Source organism: Gymnoscopelus microlampas (assembly GCF_963454915.1).
Source record: "Gymnoscopelus microlampas genome assembly, chromosome: 7".
NCBI lineage: Eukaryota > Metazoa > Chordata > Actinopteri > Myctophiformes > Myctophidae > Gymnoscopelus > Gymnoscopelus microlampas.
In genome coordinates this window covers 27985528-28012452 of record NC_139944.1, presented here as the reverse complement: position 1 = coordinate 28012452, position 26925 = coordinate 27985528, and the positions used below count along the sequence as shown (strand labels likewise).

The 26925-nt window shown below is 40.5% G+C and overlaps 2 protein-coding genes across 2 annotated transcripts; both read left to right on the top strand.

Moving 5' to 3' along the window:
* Positions 1-237: 237 nt before the first annotated feature.
* On the top strand, positions 238-18463 carry optc (opticin). Its single transcript, XM_084062259.1, has 7 exons — positions 238-320; positions 6926-7153; positions 7694-7865; positions 8135-8293; positions 8630-8832; positions 14376-14471; positions 16046-18463. The coding sequence occupies exons 2-7, from the start codon at positions 6950-6952 to the stop codon at positions 16217-16219; spliced, it is 1008 nt and encodes a 335-aa protein (XP_083918385.1). The 5' UTR covers positions 238-320; positions 6926-6949; the 3' UTR covers positions 16220-18463.
* A 3171-nt stretch (positions 18464-21634) lies between these two features.
* On the top strand, positions 21635-26703 carry LOC311049040 (uncharacterized protein). The gene is made up of 8 exons (XM_084062472.1): positions 21635-21721; positions 23292-23449; positions 23555-23680; positions 23990-24037; positions 24183-24279; positions 24409-24537; positions 24833-24928; positions 25944-26703. The coding sequence occupies exons 5-8, from the start codon at positions 24201-24203 to the stop codon at positions 26051-26053; spliced, it is 414 nt and encodes a 137-aa protein (XP_083918598.1). The 5' UTR covers positions 21635-21721; positions 23292-23449; positions 23555-23680; positions 23990-24037; positions 24183-24200; the 3' UTR covers positions 26054-26703.
* The last annotated feature ends 222 nt before the right edge of the window (positions 26704-26925 follow it).

Genomic DNA, 26925 nt, shown 5'->3' with positions numbered 1-26925 from the left:
TGTTCTCTCTCTCTCTCTCTCTCTCTGTCTTCTTAGCATCTACATTACTGTGTGCACATGCAACAGCTGAGTACACGTCAACTGAAATGACCTGTACCCCCCAACCCCCACCCTTTCCTTTTCTCATTGCCCTTCTTAACCTCCCCTCTCACCCCCTCCCTCTCGAAATGACCTCCTTCTCTATGAAGTGTAGAAGTGCTGCAGGGGTTCATTCCTCCTCTGAGGCCAGTCTCAGAACTTCCTGAAAAAAAAAGAGCTGAAAGCAGAACAGCAGGGAAAGGAACACCACTAGGACACCTGAGACATTACACAGAAATTCAGTAAGTACCGTGTCATGATGGATGTTTAGCACATGCTTTTTGGAGTTGAAAACGACCCGGATATATGGACTGTGGGCTTTTATGACAGACGTCATGTTGTCAATGTTATATTCAGATGTCTATGTTATGTTTAAGATGTTTTTATGTGAAGAAGGTCAAGAAACAGTCTGGCACTGCATGGGTCAAATGCTTCTCATGTTGTTGCTGTTTTTTGTGATTACTGTCGCTTTATCCCTTTGGGATAATAAAGTGTATCTCTTACCCCTGAATTACAGAGATTAGACATTGAGAGTATGAAGTAAATATTGTTGTACATAGTTATGCATTGTCCTGTGAGCAATATGCAACAGAATAAATACAAGAAGAGAATTACCATAATAAAAAACAGTAACATTAAATTACACACAAACATACATAGATGCCTTGACAATCTTACCTGCATTCATTCCAATGACACAGTATTCAAATACTTGTATTGTTGGCACTGGACACCATTAGCCTACTAGAATTACAAAATCATTCTCTATGCAAAGGGCTTATGTTAGAACACTGGACCGTTCACACAATGAAAGCAAAACCTTGCAATAAAGCTTTAGCTCATGTATTATACGTTGTGGTGGTGAATAACTATAGAGGCTTTCCTTTGAATAATTTAGTTATGGAGAAAGTAGGCTTGTGCCTTGAAGACATTTGCACTTACAGTATCACACGGCTTCAGACGTACAGATACAGGTGCTGAGGACGTGCATATTTGTATCAATGGAATGAAACATTAATGAACATTGCAGATGTCATTAATATCCAGTGTAGGTCGTCACAAAGCCCAGACCTGAAAGCAGCTTTCAAGAGTCCTAATTCCGGGCTCTTGTTGGCCTACTCCATTATAGAGAAATACCACTGGTAGTGTAGAACCCAAAGTCACACACTCATGTCATCTTTAACAGCAAACATTCCACTGTCATTCTTACCGAAAAACCAACAATTGTTCCTTTGGCCCAGTAACAGGGGCTATAGGACCCTGCCCCCCAACTGATCTGAAGAGCTAAGCAAACACCACAGAATGTCTTGTCTATGTTGGAAGAAATGTTGTAGGATGTTTCAAATTCAGTAGTCTGGGATGTGTGGTCATTTACAGAAAAAGGCACCAACCAGCTCCTTTAAAAATATATATTTTTGATGAATTATACATTATGGTATATACAGTAGACAGCCAGTCTCACCTGATGAAGGCCGACAGAGCTGAAGTGCCATTCATTTATAATGAACAAATAACATTTTATTGGAGCTCGTGTCTTTTTTTGTATTATGTACATTATATGTGAAGACATTATATGAAGACATAATGTAATAACAACACAGACTCTGGCTGTTGTAACCTTGAATTAATTTTAGCCATTTAGAAAGAAACTCTGCAGACAACCAAGCAATATGCATATGAGAGCATAAGCTCTTCTTTCTCAAAGCTGTAACGTCTTAATTTACACTGAGTTTTCTGAGCAAAGTCATAGGCAAATTTTGTGTGGGGTAATATTATTTGGTCTCAGTTTGTCCTTCTACAGAATCTACACAATGGCCATAGACACTTTCTTTAAAAATGTTGTGGTGTTAATCATATTACTATGGGGGGAAAAAACTGTAACACTTAAAAGTCGATTCTATAATGCATTATAATAGTTCAAAGTCTAGTATAACCACTTGTGACCACAGGCAGGCACTTCACATTCAGCCTTGCTTGCATAGCTTGGATAGCTTATCTCCAGTTGTAGATGATTATTAGATAATTATAATGAAGGTTGACACAGAATGTAGGCCATTACATTTTCCCCCAATTTCTTATTTTTTATGACTTATTAATAAGTAACATTACACACCAGTTGACAGGCAAATAACAAAAGCCAGGAACATGATCGTGCATAATCACAGGTACTGTAGACAACAATAATAAGCAGGCTGAAGTATGAGTGCATTTTTCATGTACTGTGTACGAATGTGAACGTGTGGGAATGTTTGCAGGTGTTTAATGCTATTGTGTGTCAGAACACATGTGAGAGAGAAAAGCCAGGCAGTGCAGTTTGGCATCTACAGTAGTATACGTATACTAATTCACTAACCAGCTCAGTCATGGCCAACATTTACACTACCCACTGCACCTCAAAGCTGTACAGGGTATGTGAATGTGAGTGTAAAGTTGCCCGGCCAAGGCTCCAAAAATCGGACCAGTCCAGGAATGCAGGGTTTTTTGGTATGTATTTACCTTAACAGTCAGCAATAAAAGCCAGTGCATTATTAACAGTGTGCCTAGGCAAAGACGAGACAACAAACTTGACAAAAAATGAACATGGCCAAAAATAACGTTCCAAAAATGTAGGGAAAGGAAGTGAGCACTTGAAAGCTAACTAAGAAAATACAACAAACCAAGAACTTAAGATGACTGAAAATCAGGCTATGCCTTCAATGAAGGCCCTGGCAGGTCTCCCTTGGTGTTGTTACGTAGCCTGTAGCCTAAGCTCACACAAGGTCTTCACCTGATGCCTCCCTTTTATAACAGATGGGACAAACAATTAACAACTAACTAAGGCCCATGAGTTATTTTAGAAAATTACCTAATCTTTTAACATCAAAATCATATTACTTTCTGGGGCCCCAAACATTCCCGTGACACCCCCCCCCCCCCTCTTATGAAGACGCCCCCTGTGGTGTCCAGGAAAGGAAGGCCCCTGAACGGTTCTGACACTTGAAATGGACCACAAAGTTTAATGGCTGCATTGCCATGAACCACATGGTGATTCTGGAAAACAGGGTGTAGCCGTCCTTCTACCCACCCGCTTGGTTCTCCTACTGGCACCGGTGCTGCTGCCGACCCTGCTGCTGCCCTGTTGCTGCCACCTATAGTCCTCAACGCCCCAGCAGGCGGCCTCGGCTGCGCCCTGGCTGCCTCACTGTTGAACCGGCGCTGGGTGATATGATGGTTTAGGACGCTGAGCTTCTGCTGCAGTCGCTCCTTCTCCGGCTCCCTCTCCTTCACCATCTGGAAGTGCCTGCAGGATTCAAACATTCTGGCCAGGTTGGAACAAGTTGCCTCCTGGGAAGTGGTCGTGCACACTGTGGGCTGGAGGCCTTCCTTTTCAGCCCCCCCTGTGGCACCCTCTTCCTCAGAGAGCACTGCTTGCTGCTGCTGTGGTGATATCTGCCTCTGAGGCATTCTCTCAGCTTAGGCACTGTCTTTTTTCTTTTCTTCTGACAAAGTTTTAAGACAAGTCTTAGACAACTGATTACAGTATGCTTTTCACAGGTGATCTTTCTTTTCTTTCTTTAGACGTATATGGTACTGCAATGTCAACTTGAAAGTTGTGCATGTGGAAGTCCTTCTGACACACGTCTTTGAAGAGCATGTTTTGGCTGAACTTGTGTGAGAAACTTCCCCTTCAGACAGGTGGTTTCTCAATATATATCTGCATCTGCAATCTTCCTGCAAAATGCAGTAGGGCGCACTGCCATTGTATTATGGGCACAGTGACAAAACAAGACAATTTTATTGTTTCTTGGAAATACAGTGTGTGTGTGTGTGTGTGTGTGTGTGTGTGTGTGTGTGTGTGTGTGTGTGTGTGTGTGTGTGTGTGTGTGTGTGTGTGTGTGTGTGTGTGTGTGTGTGTGTGTGTGTGTGTGCGCGTGCGTGCGTGCGTGCGTGCGTGCGTGCGTGCGTGCGTGCGTGCGCGCGCGCGTGCGTGCGCGCGTGTGTGTGTGTGTATGTTTGTGCATGTACGAGACTGCAGCTGTGGAAGTGCATGTTTGTGTCTGTTTGTTACAAGACAATACAGCTGTTTTCAGTTAAGAGTTACTCGTGCAAATAATTTAGCTGAACGAAGCAAGTAATGTTTAGAGCTACATTTGAATGTCAAATGGGGAGAGGAAAAGACCGAGTCCACATAGTTGTAAAAACCACATGGTCTCTACAAACACAGAACAACACCCATTTCCTATCCACAGAGTTCGATTTCCTGGGGGGGCTCTTAGATATCCCCCTTCTGATCCTTCTTTTTTTTTTATTGCCAGTGGGGATATGCTTCCGTCAGACTGAATTAAATAAAATGAATTTCCTTTCTAATATGATTAATATTTATGAATAAAGAAGGCGCAGGAGCAACTCGGGCGATTGGAGCCTTTTTATTTTAATAGCAGGATGCAAAGCACAGAAAAAAACAACAGCGTTTCGATGTCAGGTTACATCTTCGTCAGGTCAGGGTAGGACATCGAAACGATGTGTTTTTCGTCTGTGCTTTGCACCCTGTTATTAAAATAAAAAGGCTCCAATCGTCCGTGTTGCTTCTTTATTCAGTTATATTTGTCCGCTCCTGAGACACACCGGATGAGCCTGATTTCTGCTTGAGGCGTGGTGGAATATCCCTTTAATCATGATTAATATTTATGTTTGTGTCACCCCCCTCAGCTTTGTTTGACAAATCGAACCACGCCAATCCCCCTTCCTAGCGTTTAGGCTAGCTAATCAGCTAATGAGCTAATGATGATCAAATGGATAAAATTACATAATGGCATGTATGTTTCCTTGGCATTCATGAATCCCTGACCAAGTTGTGTAGTTGTAAGCATCCCCTTTCCCATTTTCCTGTGCATGTTGAGTTGGTCTGTATGAGGTGCTTTTGTGAGCTGTTTGCTGCAATGAAAGACAGTTTCTATAAACAACTAAGAAACATTAGTCTAATAAGCAAACCATCGATCATTGCAAACGTATCTCTTAACAGAAAGCTGCCAGCCGATTAAAAAAACATGGATTATATGCGATTGCATGTCATTATGCAAACCACAATTTTCCTGTAACCTTGACATTCTGGTAGATTGGGGGAAAGGGGAGGTGACTATAAAAATATATATAAGGAGGGAAGCTTACTAGATTCAAGATTCAAGAGATTTTATTTCCACAAAGATATACGAATACATGCACTGTTGGGGGAGGGGAGGGGGGCGGGGCGTGCTCCATAACACACACTATTTGCTGAGATCCCAACACGTTGCCCCCCTCCCAACGGCGCCATCTTCCATATTAAATTTACTCTCTGAATTCAGTTTAGCCATTAGGCCTAAATGAAGAGTGGTCACTACTTAATTAACTTCAACTTCAAGTCAAGAAGTGGGACAGGCGCAAGAGCTGCTCCTCAAGTGGAGGCCGAAAGCTGCTGAATGCATGGTATTTGTAGCCTGGCTCCAGACCATAGACTCCGCCCACTCCACTGAGTGAACTGCTTCTCTGCTTCAGTCTAATAATCAGGCTATGGCATTTGTAGACTAACTAGTCATTTTGTGTTTTAAGCCTATGATGGTTGGATTGCTCAAAAAATGCTTTAAATCAAACAGTCCCATTTTACCATCCAAACACCAATAAAAATCACACCCAGTGTGAAGTGGGCGGTGTGGTCACAGTGGTCATCACAGTGGGTGATTCACTTAAAAAAAATCACACTCAGTGTGAAGTGGGCGGTGTGGTCACAGTGGTCATCACAGTGGGTGATTCACTTAAAAAAAAACATAAATGTGTTTTTTTTAAGTGGACAGTCCTATTTATAGGACTTCACATGTGTCATGTGTTTCACTAGCCAATCACAGTCCTGAATAGAGTCAACCAGTGTACAATGGTGGCCAATCACGGTGCAGGGTTAGGGGGGTACAATGGTGGCCAATCACAGCGCAGGGTTGGGGGGGTGCAATGGGTGGGGGTCCAAACCTCACATATAGGGGCGGTTGCACCGCCCAAAAACCATAAATGTGTTTTTTTAAGTGCACAGTCCTATTTATAGGACTGCACATGTGTCATGTGTTTCACTAGCCAATCACAGTCCTGAATAGAGTCAACCAGTGTACAGTGGTGGCCAATCACGGTGCAGGGTTAGGGGGGTACAATTGTGGCCAATCACAGCGCAGGGTTGGGGGGGTTGCACCGCCCAAAAACAACGCCGGTTGCTGATCCTGGAGGAGCCCCCAAATACCTAAGCTATGTAGTTATGACCTGTTTCTTGATTATTATTATTATTATTATTAACAGTATTGGCTAATTGGACCTCCTCCACGTGTTCACACTTGCGGCAATAAAAGCTACAAAACGACCAGCCGCATGGCCAGCTACATTGCTGCAGAGTGGCCACTGAAGTGTTGCTCAAGCCAAACTACATAAAAGAGAACTAGAAAGGGTTAGGCGTAAATATCACAGGGAACTGGGTAACGGTCGGCAATAATAATTATGTTTTCTTCCATTTACGAACAGGAGCAGGAAGGGGAGAGAGAACGGGAGTGAAAATGATCAAACAAAATTTATCGTTTGTAGCGCGTTACGCCGCCATGCAGCGACAAGTCAAAATGTGGTAGCATGGTCTGTTTACACATACAAATAATAAAAAATGCTAACGTAGAACTATGATAGTTAGATATTCTACTGTCCAATGAATTATAGCCTTCTAGGGGTTCAAATATGTCTTCATTCAAGTAAAATAAAGCACTGAGTGAGCACCATTTGGTACAAAAATATCACCTTTTCTAAAGTTGGGTTGTCAAGTCTAAAAATGAACAACAACACAACATTTCTCTGCTCCCTGCAGGTCATTCCCATAACTGACCAGACGATGTTGCTGCAGTCTGTCACTGTCACTCTGGCGTTGTTCTGTCTGAGCCCTTACCCCAGCATAGGGGCTCCTCAAGGAGATCCAGGGTCTGATGATGAGGCCCTTGACCTGGAGAACTATGACCTAAATGGAGAGACGGACTGGGAGAACCTAGACCTCAACAACTATGGAGAAAGCTATGACTACGATGATCTGGATCAAGAGGTGAGATAGGGGGGAGTACAGGAAAATAATACAGGGTCAAATGTACAACAGGTCAAATATACTGCACAATCTATTGTGCAAAATATCAATAAAGGATGTATCTACAGTCATATATGGCAGTGGTTCTCAACCAGTGGTCCGGGGCCTTGAGGGGGTTCCAGGTGGTCCCCAGCTAAATGATGGGGAGTTGGTAACCAAATGGACCCTTATAGATCTTTAACTCTTTAGAGCGTTTGGTTTCATTTTCATTATTGTTAAACATCTGCATTACTTAATTAAAGAATTGTTATTTTGATCAACGTTTGCCTGTTATCTCTCCTATGGTACCAACATCAATACAGCATGGAATTGTATCCAACGATAACAAAATATTCTAAGTCTTGGGTCTGAGAGGCTAAATCTCATCAAACGGTGGTCTGTGGCTCAAATTCGGAATAAATAATGGCCCTTAACATGAAAAGGGTTGAAAACCACTGATATATGGGAAAGAAAAGCCTAATAAAGAACTGTAACCGTGTGCGCCTTCCCGGGGAAGAGCAGATCGAGGTGGGTACAGTGGAGCCACCTGCACCCGAGATGATCCCACCGGCTGACGAGATCCCTGATGATTACGAGGAAGAGGTGACCCTTCCTCCCCGCCCCACCCTGCCTCCTGCACCTGTCACCTTGGACTTCAAGGGACCGGGTCTTTTTGGCCCCGAAACTGGCCTAGGTGAGTCAGAACAAGGGCTCTCTCTGTGTGTGTGTGTGTGTGTGTGTGTGTGTGTGTGTGTGTGTGTGTGTGTGTGTGTGTGTGTGTGTGTGTGTGTGCGTGTGCGTGTGCGTGTGCATGTGTGTGTGAGAGAGAGAGAGAGAGAGCATTTGCAGCATAGCGTGTTAGTGAGTTTTTTGAGTCGCGAGTTCAGTGACCTTTAGAGACAAGTTTATGCACCGTTTCCATAGATTTTTATTCAGTGTGTGTATGTGTGTGTGCACACACAGGTATGCCTGCATGTCTGCTATGTGTGTGTGTGAGGGGCAGTGTGTACTGTGATGACAACGATCTGGAGCAGGTCCCTCCCCTGCCCAAAGACACCACCCATTTCTACGCACGCTTCAACAAGATCCGACACATCAAGAACACAGACTTCATCAACCTCAGTAAGACCTTATCCGCTTAAGCCACATACTGTATATATGAAAACCTGTAGCTTTGTGGCTGCCAGTGTGAATGCAACATTAGACAGCAGTCTTTTAAAGTTGTGGATCTCATCTCCACACTAATTTTGTTTTATTTTTACCATCTAGTCAGGAACCATTTTAGAGGATACTACTGTAGGTGAATGCAATTACCCTTGCAATATAGCCTAGTCTGTCAATATAGCCAACCAAAATGGCAGGCGAGAACCACTGGCTTTGGTTTAGTGATCTTGTGTCTGGCAAGAACATCGTAATCAATGAACAATACAAAAAATATTTTATTCTCTCTGCTTTCAGATAATTTGAAACGCATTGATCTGACTGGGAATCAGATTTCAGAAATAGACGAGGATGTGTTCCGTCCCCTGCCACAGCTCCAGGAAATACTATTGGCTGATAACAACCTGCAGGCCCTACCGGAACTGCCAATCACCATGACATTCATTGATGTACGCAACAACAGGCTGATCAGTGGTGGTATACATCCCGAGGGGTTCAAGGTAAATACTGTGATATGAAAAAGAAAACACGGGAGATAAAATATTATCAACCATTTAAGCCCTATACACTTAGTCATAAATAGCTAGCTGGGTGGGGAGGGGGGGGGGGCAACCCTGGATGAAAGAAGGTGGCGTCTATATGGGATTCAGGGAGATTAACAAAGGGTTCATATCACTGTACTCCACGTTAAAATATTACATGACACATATAGCTGCAATATCACTTCAGGTAATGATAGTGTGATAGTGTAGTGGCTAGTGTGTGAAGTGCTTTTTTAAACCCTCTCTGCCAACAGCATTCATTTGTGTGTCTTTCGTTAGGTGAAAACTAGCCTACTGTGATTTCTTTATCGTGTTTGGAGCCTTGTACGGTGAAGCATTAAGGAAAGCATCTGACTGGAATAGACATTGGCTCTTTTGGATGGCTTTCAGTTGTGGCTCTGCACTCATACAGGGCTCTGTGGTGCTAACATAAACAGTGAAATCCATATGTTTTGATATCCCTTGTTCAGCCAACATGTGTCTTATATTCCAACATGGACAAATGGTAGGCTTAATGTGCCAAAGTCAAGCTGTCAGTCCAGCTTATGGGATCTACACAAGTAATGCTCCATGTCCTTTGGAGAAATATGGAGTGAGAGGGAAAGAGACATGAAAATGATATAATCATTTAAATTCCTGGGCTGATTTTTGTTCCCAGTCTGACCCTGTACAAGCACAATCAATGATCCTCTCCAGCACTCCAGTCCCATCAGCATACACTGCACTGATCGCTCTCCTCTCCCCTCCTCTCCAATCTCCTTTTCAACTGGTCGTGTCCCAACGGAACAATGGAGATGGATTACACACCCGGGGCCCTAATCAGAACGAGAAGTTCATATTAGGGCATCACTCACAATTAATTGCTGCTCTCAGGCTTGTATACACAAATGATACAACCCCCCCCCCCCCCATATGGTGATTGCTGCTGCAGCGATGTAATGCATGCAATGCTGTTGCACTGGGGCCCGTGACAGTTGGGGCCTCCCCCATGCCGTCAGAAAAAACAAACAAACAAACAACAAAACAGCACGGGCTGCTTAACACTGTAAATGGGCCCTTGAAGTGAACCCATTAAAACCGGGAACGCATCTGTGTAACCACTTTAACCATTATTTTATACTTTGGCTATTCACAAAAGCAGATATACTATATTTTTAAAGTAAACATTTTTTTTTACTTAAATCTTTGCTTCTATGGGGGGAGGGTCCCTGGAACAGCATATTTTGAGATGGGGGTCCGCGGCCAAATACATATAATTTTGGGGGGCCCTTGACATGGAAAAGTTTGAGAACTGCTGATTATAGCAAGATAAGTTTTTTCAAAGAAGACATTTGTAGAATCCCCCAGAAGCAAAGATTTCAGTTTCAAATGTTTGCTTGTAACTCAAAGCTTGTATATCTGCTATTTTTGAATAGCCAAAGTATAACGTAATGGTTAAAGTGGTTAAAATCTAAAATGACAGATGCTTTCCCGGTCTTAATGGGTTAGGGTTAACTTGATTCTCTATTATGTCACAACATATTTTCGAGCAAGACACTTGCTAAGAGCAGTGGTTGCTGGTGACACCAGAAGACAGGCGGAAACTAATATGCATCCTGTATGACAAAACAGTACCTTATGCTGCTTAACTAGTGAGGGAGAAAATGAAGATGTTCAAACATAGAAGTGCAAATGAAGAGAAGCAACCCGAAAGAGAAAGCCAAGCTTTAAAATCTTTTGAGTTCCTTCTAAAAGAAAGGAGATACAGACGACAAACTTGTCCTGCAAGAAACCCAACTGGTGGATATTTACAAAGATGACATAATAACCTTTGCATGTCCGATGCAACTATTGTCATTACATGGGTGGTTAAGAAAAACGAATTCAAATGTGAAAACAGTCCAATTGCTAACAAATATACTGATTGTTCAGAACAACCGCATCACTGCCAATTTATTTGAAGTCTGCATGGGTTCCAGTGGCATCTGCTGAACATTCTTTTTCTAAATTGAAGAGGATTCAAAGTTATCCGAGGAGCTCAAAGGGACCTGTGCTGTCACCAATAAGGTTTTCAATCTGTTGTCGGGTGCATTGTCATAAGCACTGTTTTTCATCGTTGTGTGGTGAGGCATCACCAATAATGTTTTTCATCTGCTCTGTGGTGCAGCATCACCATTAGCCTAATGTTTTTCATCTCGTTGTGGTGCAGTGACACCAGATTTTGTTTTCCCTCATTCTGGTTAAGCAAGATGGGCTGTGCGTTGTTGGGGGTTGCCCAGTGTTGGCTTGTTACGTCACTGGAGAGGATGTTCCCAGTTCCTGGACTTCATGCATTATCACATCTTCTTCAGGGACCAGGTCAAGGACAGCAAACTCCTCAGGTTCCTAGCTTTTGCAGTGTCCTGCAGGGACAGGGCTTTGAGTCACTGGCCACAATCTGGACTGTATGAAAAGACAAACCATTGATATTATTATCCAGGCTGTATGTGTGTAGGGTCGCAAATCCTCCTGTGTTTGTATGAGATTCACCGTAGTCTATCTGAATAATATGTAATGGAAGCATTTTGGGGTTGCCAGTGCAGTGGTATATTTACGGCAGCCTATGTCATTTTCATGGGGGCTGTCCATTAGTCTGACGGTTCGTTAGTCCGACGGCCCAATAGTCAGACAAATGGGGTTCGGCTTAGGGCTATTTGACCAATGGTACTTCGGAACAATGGGTTGTACTATTACCATGGCGCCGTTTTCATACTGTCTGTCTGTGGCAAGTGTCCTTTATAACTTTGCACCACTGAGCCAACTCTCTCTCTCTGCTGGCATTCTCTCTGGTGTTGTGTGTTTAGCCCCGAGCCAACTGAAAACACCTACAGATCAATTAACCCTGGCATAGCAGGGCTTACTGCTTACTTTTCCCCAAGGAGCACATTCCTAAGTTGAAACATTTAGGAGAACATTTAGGAGAACAATTAAAATGTTATTCCTTAATAAATGGATGGGGAGAGATGAAACACTCCATAAGATGATACGCCCACAAAGAATCCAAAAACAATATGAGAAAAATATATAAATTATATTTATATATATATGTGTATATATATATATATATATATATATATATATATATATATATATATATATATATATATATATATATATATATATATATATATTAAAATATGATTGTCAAATAACTATAGTTCAGTAAAAAGTACAATATTTGCCTCTGAGATGTAGTGGAGTATAAGAGTATAAAGTATTGAAAATAGAAATACTCAAGTAAAGTAAAAGTACCTCAAAACTGTACTTAAGTAGAGTAAATGTGGTTAGTACTTCCCACCACTGCTGCCAAGTATACCTGGCACAGGATATGTGGAAAGATGCTAACACAACAGAGCTCCTGATGGACTGACATGCCAACTTTTGGAGCTTTGTGACAGCTCCCCTTTAAACATCACTGAATCATTAAACACTTAAACCCTATACTAGGTACCTCAGGGCTCTACACTAGCGAGTTTTCTGTTTTCGAAGCTTTCAAGAAGTCAGGCCTGAGGAATCTCAGACAGCAGTTTAACTTTATAGGAAAATACAGAGTATGGTCAGAAGTAAATTAACTGTGCTTAATAAATACAGCTTTTAATACAATAATTAAACAGGTTTTGCAGGTCTCACTTCATAAACTATATGCATTAAATAAGAAAGCCATGTGGTGTACAGCTTTAGTTACTAGTTTAGTTTGCAGATTTAGATTATCATTACAAAACATGTATTAACTACTTGAGCCCTATTTTTTTTTTCTAATACCTGAAAATAGCTGATCTACAAGCTCAGCTATTTTCAAAATACTTGAAAAATGATGAGTACTTTACTTTATTAGTATAAGTACATTTTGATGCCAATGCCTTTATACTTTTACTCAGGTCAAATTTTTAATACATGACTTTTACTTGCAACAGTATTTTTATATTGTGGTATTGCTACTTTTACTTAAAGGAATAGTTCACCCAAAATATGACTTATTTTCTATCAATTACACACCCCATGAAGCCTAGAATACATGGATAATTTTGATGCATTCCTGAGACAATAATTTGATGACCCGGTGTATTTCCGGTAGGAGACTCAAAGAGACTCCTTTGAGTCTCCTACGGAATTCATTAGCATCTTTCCACGGGAAATCAAATCATTGGCTTAGGAATGCAATGAAAACAAAAATATCTCCACAAATTCAATGCTTCATGGGTTGTGTAATTGATAGAAAATAAGTCATTTTTTGGGTGAACTACTCCTTTAAGTAAAACCACACCTTGGCACAACTCCAGTACGTTTGATGGGCCTGTATGGTGCTTAGTAATATTTCACCACATATACAAACAATATTTATTATACTGTAGGGATCTGGTTATTCTGGACATTTGTCTTCATCTAGCCTGTTGCTGTCATTGTCGGCTTTACAGCACTAGTTTTTTTTTCTGCCAAGTGTATGACAGAATTATGTCCAAATGTAACGTGAGCACTTGTGTGGATGTGTGTGAAATTTTGGGAGAGAGAGAGAGAGAGAGAGAGAGAGAGAGAGAGAGAGAGAGAGAGAGAGGAAAAAATGTGTTACAGCGTAAATCTTACAGAGCATGTCTATCTGAGACTGTAAGAATGTTATAGGTCTATTTATGTGCATTTTCACACACTCAGATTTGAATTAACACTGGGGATTTTACTTTCTATGGAAATCCAGTTAAAGTCTCTACATACCCTCCGGTCTAAGACTAGCAATGTGTGCCTCTTCTGAATCATTATGATGGTTTCTATTCCAGAAACAAGGAGGACTGTCATGTTCTTGGAAAGCAGGGAAAGCACTGAAAGAACATTCAATTAAGCAGAAATAGACTAGAAATTGAGAAAGACGAGGGGACTCAACATCATCTAGGCTATGACTCATTCTTATCACATGATAAGTCACTGTAGCCTACTCTATTCTTAAACAGGGAATATGTCACACTATGTTTCAAAGTGTACAAAAAAATGCCCCAACAAAATATTATAGAAAATACCGTTCGCCAAAACATATTTAAAATACATTTGCGAACATGTAGGCTACGGTGTTTTGTATCTAAAGCATTTAGATTTATGTTTTGGATTCTAAATAATCTATGCAGTAGATTCTATGTATAGGCTGCAATTTCTCTACTTCCATCTTCACAGTCAGTGACTTTGCTGGAGTACCCGATGATGCTTTTATGGATACTATAACAAATGCATGTCACATAAGTTATTCAAGGAAACTATAAAGGAGACTTTTATACTTTTATTTATATGGTCCATACGAGAATATTTAACAATATGTAGCCCATTTAAAAATATATAGTTATATTGTTTCATTAAGGACTTAATGTGAAGAGTTCTATAGCACCAGTTCCCCTTTCATGACACTGTAGAGAGGAGACATAAAATGGAGATAGAGCCCCCTCTTCTGGCTGGTAGATGTATTGACGAATTTTACCCTCTTGTGTTTATTGTCCCTTGAACAGGATATGAGCCAGCTGGAATTCCTCTATTTGTCTAACAATCAGCTGGATTATGTTCCCGTACCACTGCCAGAGAGCCTACGGGTGCTACACTTGCAGGTATGAACATTTTGCTGGATTAGGGCTGCAGCTATTGATTATTTTCTTAGGGATTATTCATTCGATTACTATTTCATTTTTGTCTCCTCACTCATGAGGGCTGTGGACCATTCAGAAACCTGCCTACCAGTGACATCATCATGGCGCGTTTGGTCATTTCAAACCAGATTTAAATTGTTTTTATTTTATTTTGTATTAATATGAGAACAATGGCTTTTAAAGTCTGGAAAGTTAGCTATTAAAGCATGCTAACTTTCCAGGAATAGAAAGCATGCAGTTTGTATTAGCTTGAATTACCCATCAATGATGTCACTCACTGGTAGGCGGGTTTCTGAACTGTGAAAAATGGTACCATATGATGAAAATTAAAATGATTATTATCCTTTTTTTAGCAGCTGCATAGCTGCTCTAGAAACAGGCTCAGACGTGGTCATACGCGACATGTATTCGACATGTATTTGTTCATTGGCTGTCCTGGCTGTCCTTCACTACTTTAAGCCAATGGGGGACACTTCCCCGTTTAAGCCAATGGACAGCCCGTCCTTCGCAGCACCCGCCTCCCCTCGCAGCACCTCCCCTCCTGAAGGCAATCATAGTGAGAGGCTGAGAGTCATAAAGTCATTAAGTCATAAAAACTCGGCCAGCGGAGAATCTACTAATCATCTGTGATTTACAACAGCCGTTCTACTGAGCGTTACGTTCTACACGCTCATCACAATAGACATCGTGTCTCCCTTCAGTGTTGATTTAACTCTGAGGAGAAGTTCTTCTTAGCTGTGATGACATGCAGTGGTGGGAAAAGTACTCAAATGTTTTACTTGAGTAAAAGTATGCATGCAGCTGCTAATAATATGACTGTCAAGTCAAATTTATTCTTGTTTTTTAGATGATCGATGATCGATAATGTTTTATTATCGATTAAATCAATTTGTTTGATTAACTGTTGCACTCGTTGCCTGGATACTGTACAGCCGTGCATAGACATAGACATAATCATTCAGTGGGCTTCTGGGCCTATGAGCCCAGAAGAATACTGGGGCCAAGAGAAGTAACCTTTCTAATTCTAAAATCATACAGTACGTTAAAATATATTTGGCTGGAAATCAAGCATCTGGTGTCATTCTACAGTATATGCCTCATGCATGTACTGTACATCTCTCCTTCTTCCCCCTGCCTTATTTGATTTATACTTTTGATTGATTGATGTATTTATTGACAAAAAATCATACATGAACATAATGTGTACATATCTCTCAAAGGGATAAAACACAAAAAAGCATGAGAGCTTATTTCCAGCGTGATCCTTTGAGTGCTCTGTCTTTCTTGTCTCCCTGTCTGTCTATCTCTTTTCCCCTTTATCTCCTTCTAACACCCTGCAACTGCTGGCCACTCTGCCCTTGCACCAAACCCCCCCCCCCAACACACACACACACGCACACGCACACGCGCACACACACACACACACACACACACACACACACACACACACACACACACCACCCTCCACTCTCTTTTTCCTCGCTCCATGTGCTTCTATAACACCATCCCCCACCCTCCCTGTCTCTGTCTCTCAGAGCAACAACATCCAGAGTCTTCACGTTGACACCTTCTGCAACCAGAACAACCGTAACTACATACGCCGCAACCTAGAGGACATCCGGCTGGACGGCAACCCTGCACTGAATATCAACCTGTATGCCAGCGCTTACATCTGCCTGCCGCGTCTGCCTATAGGAGGAGGACACTGAGAACAGCCTCAGCAAGCTCACAATAAAGTAGAGATAGAACTGAAAATATATTCTGGAAAATTAAAAAGAGAAAAATAAATGTTGACCTTTACCTTAAGACCTGAACTAAAGAGAAGATTGCTGTGAATGAAGGTTTTTCTTTTGTTTAGTTTTTTGTTTTGTTTTGTTTTGTTCTCTTGTTCAATTAGTATGAAGCTGGTTAATGAATCAGCTAGAGTCATGGAAGAGTTTAACAGACATTTTGCTGAATTTGGTTTACCATTAACCCATTCAATCTGGGAACGCATCTGTGTAATTTTAAGATTTCTTTGGCTATTAAAACATAGCAGATATACAAGCTCATAGTGCGGGACCGAGTGCCACACTATGAGTGTGTAGATCTGCTATTTTTGAAAAGCCAAAGAAATCTTAAAATGACACAGATGCGTTCCCGGTCTTAATGGATTAATGTATGGGGGTACGTACAGAGAGGTATGTGGTCTTGGTTATACAATTGTCATGTACTTCACAGGAATAACAGAACCACTTGACTTTTATCAGTGATATAATAGTTAGCCCAGGAAGGTTTTGGAATGTATTGTTCCCATGGGGCTATTGATTATGAAATATGAATGTCAAAAGTGACAGGGTGTCAACTGATGTCTGAGAGATGCTAAGCTACGTTATATCTATTAAAATGATCTTTCAATTTAACCACTTAAGCCCAATATGAAAAATATCAGAGTGAAAATAGGTGATCCCACAAAAAGCTCACTACGTGTCACATCATGATGTTTTGTGAGCTTGTAGATGCTAATTTTTACATTTAAAATCTGTAACGTTTCTTTTTCCTGCCTATATTGACATGTCCAAAATAGGGATGCCAGTTTGAAAGTGGTTAGACAGGCACTGCTGCAAACAGAACCACTTCTAATCTAACCTGACAACCATGCAACCACCACAGTGCAGCCCAACTTGACATGAAGTGGACAGCTCCTGATACCCATTAAATGCAAACTTTGATCCAGTCTTCAAACTGCAAAAAAAAAAAGAAAATCAAGTGTGGAATTTTCTAAATAGAGACTATTGAATGAAAATCAAAATGTGTCCCAAAATGATATTGTGGTGAGGATATTGTGAGGATATTGAAAGTGGCCCCCAAGTAATTGTCAAGACACAAGTATTTTAATGCTAATATAACCATAATATAAAATAAAAGAACATGTCATGGTATTTTTTGGTTAAAACTTAGAAAGGAAATGTCATTGTGATACCGATAAATAGGAACTTAAAGTATTCTTACTATGTTAGTTCCATTGATCCAAGCCAGACCACAATTAATTGATTGATCATTAAAATACACAATGCTCTGAAAATGCACGTGGCCCACCCATCTGACCACTTAACACGGCAGCCGTGTGATATATGGTCAGATGTGTGGGCTGCGAACGCTATCGAGATTTTGAAATGGGCCCATGATACAGAAAAGGCTGGGAACCGCTGTTGCTGCTAGACCAATCTGGCAACCCATCGGCAAAAAAAAGGGAAAAAAAGAAAGAAAAAAGCTTTGAATTTGCCTTTGGGGGCACCGCACGCGATTGCATGTAGAGTCCAGATGTCGGCCCGTTCACTCGCTTTCAGCCCTCCTCTTCCTGTGATGTGTCTTTTTTTTCATTCCTACTAACAACAAACTCTACACGTTGTAACAGTAGTTGCCTACAGATTCAGCTGCGGAGCTCTGAATCTGTCTTGAGAGATTAATGATAGACTGACATAACACCAATCCCCATGCAGCGCTGCACTCTCACCTGCCAGCGATCCGTTATCCTGACAACCAGACCTGAAGGGTGACAGCTACTATTGATTTTTGTCTGTGTCTTGTCTGTTACCCTGAGGATAGACCTGTGCCTATGGATAGCACAAGTATTACTGTCAATCACGATATATATTGAATAGTAGTAACTGTTGCTTGTGCCTGATCCACAGTTTTCCTTTATCATTAGTTGTTATAAAGTTATATGATTTTAACATTTACACCTAAAACAATAATTGAATGTCTCTAAAGTCTGTTATGATATTGCATTCCCGTGATGAAAAACAAGCAGATGGATAAAGAAACATAGATTTATACATGTTTGTCTGACCTGCTGTTATTTTTCATTAAGTGAACACTGAGACAGTAATGTAAACATGCACACGAAGTATTAAAACAGAATGTTGAAATTTACCTACTTGCCACATGGTGGGGTTGTCTGTCCATTCTTGCTGCTCTGACCAATTGTGCAGATGCTCATGGTGACCAAAAGGTTAGCATGGGGTAAAAGGAAAGGAATACTGTATCCGATACAGTATTCCTTTTACCCCATGCTAAATTAAGTCAATAAACGATACATACGATACAGTGTATTGTATGTTTCGTTTATTGACTTAATTTCACTCAAACTGAGCTCAGTGGAGGTAGCAGACTGATAAATATCTCAAGATCTGGCATCAAAGCACTTTTATGAGACAACAATGGAGGTTGAAATTGATTTGTAAAAAAATAATAATATTTAATTTGGGTACTTAATGTTATATACCAATTATTTGTTTACCAACATTGAGACTGGACGCACAGGTGATTGTTTCATGCAATCAATTCCCAATTACTGTTGTTTCGGGGTGCGCTGGTTTCAGTTCATTCAACCTCCTCTTGTGTGTTGGCTAGCGTGCATACTGGTTCTTATCAGTGTGACGTCTATCAGTCTGTTAAGGGGTCTATACATTCAACTTAAATTAATGTAGGCTATCTTCAAGGACCCCTCTGAACAGCTCCTTCACTCCCACGTCATAGCTTTGTTAGCCCGCGTAAAATGCATTGTTTTACATAGACTAGAGATTCTCCAGCAACATGGAGAGAGAGAGGGCTTTGAGATTTTGACGTGTACTTCTCACATTAGAAATGTGAGGACAATATTGCAAATGAAGGCCGGTGGTGATGACGCCTGTGGTTTGTAAAGTGGCACGTCTGAGAAATCCGACTGACAGCCTATTCCTCCCTCCCTCCCTCTCCTCCTCTCCATTTGACCCATTCTCTCCATTTCCCCTATTTTTCCCCTTGTTCCTTTTTTTAAAATCACCACACGCAACCTGCCATTCATTCTGCTTAATTTCACCACACCCTCTCTCTCTCTCTTTCTGTCACTCTCTCCATCATGCCCTCCTCCCCTCCAGTCTGACTCCTATCAGTTCTGTCACTCTTCGAGGTGCTCCTTGTGACTCATCTGACAAATAAAAATGTGTGAAAACGCTCCAGTCTCCTCTCCCTCTCTGCCTTATCTTCGTGTGTGCGCGTGTGCGTGTGCGTGTATGTGTGTGTATGGATGTGTGATATATGATGGTGGGGACACAGCAGGCAGTGTTTGTGAGTAAATAGAACATGAAAAGATGGGCAAGAGGAAAAGGCAAGAGAGTAGGAGAAGAAAGGCTGGTGGGTGTAAACAACATCCACCTCCACCAACTCCTGCTAGCCTGAAGCAATGTTATCAGTTCCTGGTTTTCACGGAAGATTCTGCTCCCTCGAGGCGGTAATGCTCCAGTAAGATTGTTGCCAACCGCCGTTAAACGGCAAACAAGCAATATTCTGGGGCAAACAATTGGCAAAAATAGCTTACAATGTGTCATTATGAGTTTGTAATTTTTTTGCGGCGGACTCCGGTCAACAAAGTATAGTTAGGGTTTAACTGGTTAATGTTGTACAATCTAATATAATTATATCATATTTCTATAGTGTATGTTTCTTTCTTTCTTTCTTTCTTTCTTTCTTTGTCACATTTTCTTCATCAATCTAGTTTTTCCCACTTCCCACATGGAAAGAATCTATATGTTCCATATATGCAACTATATGTAACCTATATGCTACATATAAGGATCATATATGCGCATATATGTGCATATATACCACATATATGCCTGGTATAAGCTCCATATAGGCTGCATATATCTCACATATAGGTCAAAATCAGGTGCATATATGTGCATATACAGGGTATATAGGTCTCCTATATAGCTTGTTTATACCCTCATATAGGTCATATATGTTGATAATACAAGCCATATAGGTCTCCTATATAGCTTCTTTATCCATATATAGGCTCTATATGTTCATAATACAGGACATATAAGTCTCCTATATTATAGCTTCTTAATATGTACCCAGAGGAAAGCATAATCCAAGTTTGAGCTCTCATCTCGTGCATGTCCCGTTGCAGGCCAGCACAGTTGCCTGGGGGGCTAAGCCCCCAACCTAGTAGAGACCTAGCGACGCGTCTGCTATCTATCTATCTATCTATCTATCTATCTACACTGTAACACATTTCTGTAATTTCTACAGTAAAAATGTACAGTAACTTATTGTTCTGTCATTTTACAATGTTTAACTGTATTTTGCAATGCATCATGGAAAACAAATCATTACAGAAACTTACTGCATTTTTTTTTTACACAGTAACATAATGTAGAAATTACAGTCAGGTTATAATCTAACTGTAGAAGTTAGTTTTACAGTAATGTAAAGTATACATAATAATGATAATAATAATAATAATAATAATAATAATACATTTTATTTATAATGCACTTTACATTTTTGGAAATAACAAAGTGCTACAGGGTTTAAAAACAAAAGGCACAACAATTTAACAAATGTTTTACATGATGTGAACATCATCATCATTATCAGTTATTTTTATTGTTATTAATTTTATCCTTCAACTTCTTGTTTATGCCCCAAAATGACTGCTATACAGGTTTTCTTGCAATTTCTAGCAATTATAGAAATATTAGACCTTAATTGTCAAATGTTTAAGAATTTTCTAATCATGTATACTTTGTTTTGAAACATTTTCCAAATATTTCATTTTTTAACATTTTGGACAAAATTGCCAATTTTACATTGAGGTGTGCAGATGTCCGAGTGCCCACCTATCCTGTTACTTCACTGGTTCTCAACCTTTTCAGGCCACGACCCCCCAAAATAATCATATTTGAACTGGGGACCCCCAACCCTGATATGCACTTGTAATGTAGGAGTTGAGGCATTTAATTTGACTCCGTTCCACAGATCAATATTTTGAAAATAGCCGATCTACAAGCTCACAACGCCTTGAGTCGATGGGCTGTTTTTGCCTCTTTCTTATATTATTTGACAATTTGACCAACGTTTGACCATTTTTTTTGGTATAGTTTGTTGATTACTTTTGATGCAGTAATTCTTTTTTTTTTAGGTATTAAAAGGGTTACTTAAATTGTCACTTCACTGTCACTGCCACCTACAGATCCCCCCAATCATGTGGGGATCCCCCTGCGGGGTCCCGACCCACAGGTTGAGAACCTGACCAGACCTACAGTTACGTCACGCAGCTGCTCAAGGCGGAGCTTATCAGTTTGAACCGGGGAGCGCGAGAAACGGAACTAACTAACCGTCGGCTAAGCGAACATTTATTTACAAACCAGTTGCTTCCGTGCTACTCTACCAGATAACAGGTAAGTTTAATTAGTTTATGGAATTAAAGTGTTATCCAACTTGTTAGTATCGTAAACGGTGTGCAGTTGTCGTGTATTAGCTATGGATCACACGACGCTCGTCCGTCACGAGCGTCACGGCCGAACTTCAACCTGTGTTTTGCACTTTCTCCATTTACAACCTGTACATCTGCATAAACGTTCAGATTTTAAATATAAAGTGCTTACTCTATGGTCACGGATGTTACAAGTCTACTCGGGCACTCAGCAATACCCGTATCGTCTGTATTGTTCAATAAAAAGCATTTAAATTCGATCGATGGCCATTTTCTCCGTATTTCTGTACGCTTTCAACTACTTGACCCTATCGGTTGGGAGGAGTACTGCACTCTGTTACATTATAACTCTATGACAAAATGGCCACCGATCGGATTAAAATGCTTTTTATTTTAACAATCCGGAATATACGGGTACTTACATCGACCCAAAGTGAATTGTAACATCCGTGGCCATGGGGTAAGCACTTTATATTTGAAATCTGAACGTTAATGTAGATGTAGGGCTTTACATGGAGAACGTGCAAACACCAGGTTGAAGTTTCGTCATGACTGTCATAATACAGGGGGTTATACAGACTCGCTCTGGTTCTAAAGCGTCTATTTGTTTCGTCGTAAGACTGTGTTGCATGCCCAAACATCACTGATCTACAAGCTCACAGCGACGCATTGTGAGCTTTTAGATCAGTTTTTGTGGGGTGGGGCGTGCAACCATACCTCTATGCGTGCAACACAGTCTTAGACATGGCATAGCATATTAATTTCCATGTGGTGCATGATGTCATTGTTTATTTCAGGTATAAATCAGACCACATCAGTGAGAGATAATGTTGGCCTCGTTTGTTTTGACTGTAATTCATTATTATTATTATTATTATTATTATTATTATTATTATTATTATTATTATTATTATATCTATGAATTTTGTTTTGAACCTACAGTACAAAGTAAAATCATTTCATTTAGGGGAAGAGAGTACAAATGGTATGGATCCTTAAGACCAGGGGTCTTCAACGTTTTCAGGCCATGGACCCCCTAGCTGAGAGAGAGATGAAGCAGGGACCCCCTCTATATTGTATAAAATTGTGTTTCAGATTCAACTTTTTTTCTTTACTTGGTCTGCTCTTTTTCCCTCTTTGCCAAAAATAGCAGATCTACAAGCTCACAACGCCTTGTTGTGAGCTTGTAGATCTGCTATTTTTGGCTAAAGTTCTCCTCAGAAAAGGGATGCTAAGGTTCAAGTGGTTAAGGTAAAATAAATAATCATATCACACAAAGATTTGGCGGACCCCCTGTAGTAATTCTGAGGACCCCCTTGGGGTCCCGGACCCCCTGTTGAAGACCCCTGCTTAAGACAGTTAAATTAACACTGAGTTTAGTCTGCACACTTTTTACTGTTTTTTTACTGTTTTAAAGCATTGCAAATACGGATACTATATGGAGGTCATGTTTTAGTTTAACAGTCGATTGTTATGTGGAAAGCAACAGACAAACACTGTTAACATGCAAACCATATATGTCAAATTATCTTTAGGTGAAGTTCTCACAGCTACACAATGGATGCTGAGCATTGAGGTCGGTCGTTGTGGCTCCACAGATCAACTTCCTGGCTGGAATGGCAGCTTTTCCAGTTATTACAACTTTGGTGTACCAGGAGGAGCACGCCTGTTACACACTGGAATTCATTCAAAGGTAACTTTCTGCTTTAAGTAGAACCATCATGTGTAACTCGAATGATGTGCTCTCTTGTAGAACGGCTGTGAGTGCACCTTTTCCATTTGTGTTTTGTGATTTCAGATGTTTCGTTGGGATCAACCCATTGGCGGTGGCACCAAACAACAAAGCTGCTCAGCCAGAAAAGTGGGTTTGTCCTCCTGTCTCCTCCCTCCTGAAGCAATTGATGGACTTTGATTGGCTTTGAGTGTAAGTTATGTGCAAAACATTTGGACCATTCTCTTCCCCACTATATGAATGACATTGTAATGGTCATATTTTTGTAAAGTTTTATTACTTATTTAGTTTTTTTTAGATCTCTATCTCAGGCTCTGATTTTAGGAGTTGTTCAGAAGTAAAGAAGTGGTCAGAACACTGTCTTAAGGGGTTTTCTATCTAAAATCCACAATGCATTGCATAAAGGCATAGCTATTTTTTAAAGATCTTTGACAGACTACAAACTAAGGTTACTTTTCTATGTCTCTGCAACCTTGTGATACCTTTTACCCCGATCTACAGCCATACCCTCCAGCCTCTTCTACACAGGCCTGCTGACCTGTTGATGAGGTATGTTTTCTTTAGATTTAACCCATTTAGAACTACAAGCTCATAGCACAGCACTCGGTGCTGCGCTATGAGCTTGTATAGTAGCCTATAGTTTTGATGATTTTTGACCAAGTACAATTAAGGGCCTTTTCTCTTTTCTGCACAGCCGTATGCAGCTACATATATGGACTTGGATCAGTGGAACCAAGAAACACCCAGTGTACTGCAACCTCCATCTCCGTCCAGTGATGCTCCAGTAGAAGGTGTGGTTCCTCAGCTAAGTGTCAGCAGACTTGCACTGTTGTCCTTCAAATTCAGGATTCATAGATGAGTTTTGCATTCTACTTTTTTACTTTTCTTTACAGTTTTTGACGTGCTTTCAATCTTTCTAGGTCAACCAAATCCATCTGACCAGAGCATACCAGAGGGTCAAGGGTGGCAGCCTTGCGACTCTTGTCGGTCTGAGGTGGAGAAGCTCCAGCTCCTGTTGAGGAGGATAACCACTGTGCTCTCCAGTATCAGTAAGTTTTATTGCCTGTAATGTTGCAGTTTTCAGTTGTCTGCTAATTTCTTTGTCTCACTTGAAACTTTACTTTATCCTGTACCTCTTTTGTGAGTTCTCTGACATGACTGGAAAACTTTGGTATCCCAAAATAAAACTGTTTTCTGTTTACTGGGAAATCGACCCCTGCTACTGAACAAATACTCATCAATGACTGCTATCAGAATATACTGTAGAGCTATATAGAACAGTACTCAATCTTATTGTTTTACAAATACACTCAGTAGACTCTGATTTTTTTGTCTTTGTTCTAGGCTCCGAGCAACTAGACGCACTGAAGGGCTTTATCACCCTGGTCGGTGACCTAGAGTCTGGAGTGTCCAGTCTCGGGCAGCAGGAGCTATATCCAGGTATGGATGTATTCGTTTGCCATACATTTCACACTGAACCTGACTGAAACAAATCAATGATATAGTCTAGAGCCTTCATTGAATCTGTCATCTACTTTTCTGCCATTTGCTGGTATGGTAATCTAGGTATTAGACAGAAAAATGCCCTTAAAGGAGAAGTCCATACTAAAAGGCTTTCTTACCTTTCTTTGTAGTTGTTAAGTACACACCAAAGAGGTCCAGGTGTTATTTTGTGCAAAAGCTCCTTATTGGCTATTTCCCCTACCATGAGCCCTAAATGAATTGCATTGAATGGGGTGTTGTGCTAATTCGCTTATTTCTTTTGCTCAAAATTATTATTATTTTTGTATATATTCTCTTTTCATAATGTAAATAATATCCCAAGCGGCACACTTTACTACTTATTTCGATGGAAATAAGCGAATTAGCACAACACCCCATAGCCCCATTCAATTCCCATTCCATTCAATGCAATTCATTGAGGGCCTATGGTAGGGGAAATGGGAAATAAGGAGTTTTTGCACAAAAAAACACCTGGACCTCTTTGGAGGGGACGTAACAACTACAAAGAAAGGTAAGAAAGCATTCTAGCATGGACTTCTCCTTTAAGGGGGCTAGAAAGATTGTGGGGGGTATCTTGTGACAATGTATACACATGTCTGTCTTACTGTATTGTGTTTTTAGGGCTTTTATTATCTGCTGTAAAAGGCCCAGCTTGGGACATATAAATATACTTGATCCTTGGCAAATCTTGGTTTTGTAAATTATATTCTCAATTTATGATGTCACCAATACATTATCATTGGGCAATTTGGCTGCCTTTGTGCAGTAAAGAAATGCAGGTTCCAACATGTTGCGCTGGTGGGACGTACAGTACACTCTGAACCAGGTTGGCCTCATTTGTGGCTATGCTGTGCTCAGTCTGTAGAGAGTCATATAGTATTTAAATGTATATATTTAACCGGGGGAAACCCATGTTGACTGACTTGTGTCATGTCATCTTCTCTGTCTGCAGACTACGTCTTGCGGTGTTCCTCTCTGGCATCATGGACCAATGTTTTCACTGCAGAGGGCTTGAAGAAAGCCATGACCAATAAGTGCCGAAGCCGTGCTGCAAAGGACTAGGTACTCCCCAGTGTTTTTGGCAGCAGATTTTTGTCCACTAGTCCCTTCCTAACATTTTAGTCTAGTTATTTGTTGACGAAATTGTCAGTACATTTAGTCGTCATAGCTTTTATTTAGTTTGTCAGTGGAAAAAGGTAGAACATTTTTCGTCTTAGTTTTAGTCGACGAACAACACTATGTTAAAAAAACATGCACTGTTTTGGTTGTGGCCATTTGTTTATTACACATGCAAGATGTTAAACATGATGCACTTTTGCACTTATAGGACCACTTTTCAACCAGCTTTCATAAAATTGGTCCTCACTAATGTTCATGATAAAATACTACCCTTTTTTTCCTACTCGGTCTGTCTCAGGAGGGCTGTGGGCAGTTCAGAAACCTGTCCACCAGTGACATCATCAATGTTGAATTCAAGCTAATAGAAACTGTAACTTACTATTCATAATAATATTTGTGAAAAGTTGCAATGCAATAATGGAAGCCATCGTTCTCACGATAATACAAATCTAAATGTGTTTTAAAAATATCTTGTTTAATAAAAAAAAACGGCCAAACGATGATGTCACTGGTGGATGGGTTTCTGAACTACCCACAGCCCTCCTATGAGACACAGAGTAGAAAAAAATGGTAGTATTTTATCATGAACATTAGTGAGTACTAATTGTATGAAAAGTGTTGAAGTGGTCCTTTCAACTTTTATGTAAATTTTGATGCCAATACATTTTTGTTTTTTTATATACTGTTAAAGCTGCCTGCTATGTTTGTATATTAATAAAACATCAATGATGAGTAACTAACTTCTGTCTGTCTATTCTCTTGGGTCTGTGTCGTTCCTGGGTTTTGGCATTTCCAAAAGCCTGGCAGGGGAAAAG

Bases quoted from the DNA above. Each gene is read 5' to 3' on its own strand.
- optc (XM_084062259.1), top strand. From the start codon at position 6,950: ATGTTGCTGCAGTCTGTCACTGTCACTCTGGCGTTGTTCTGTCTGAGC. The intron at 7,866-8,134 runs GTGAGTCAGAAC...GTGCACACACAG, and splicing joins TGGCCCCGAAACTGGCCTAG to GTATGCCTGCATGTCTGCTA. The intron at 14,472-16,045 runs GTATGAACATTT...TCTGTCTCTCAG, and splicing joins TACGGGTGCTACACTTGCAG to AGCAACAACATCCAGAGTCT.
- LOC311049040 (XM_084062472.1), top strand. From the start codon at position 24,201: ATGGACTTGGATCAGTGGAACCAAGAAACACCCAGTGTACTGCAACCT. The intron at 24,538-24,832 runs GTAAGTTTTATT...TCTTTGTTCTAG, and splicing joins CACTGTGCTCTCCAGTATCA to GCTCCGAGCAACTAGACGCA. The intron at 24,929-25,943 runs GTATGGATGTAT...CTCTGTCTGCAG, and splicing joins GCAGCAGGAGCTATATCCAG to ACTACGTCTTGCGGTGTTCC.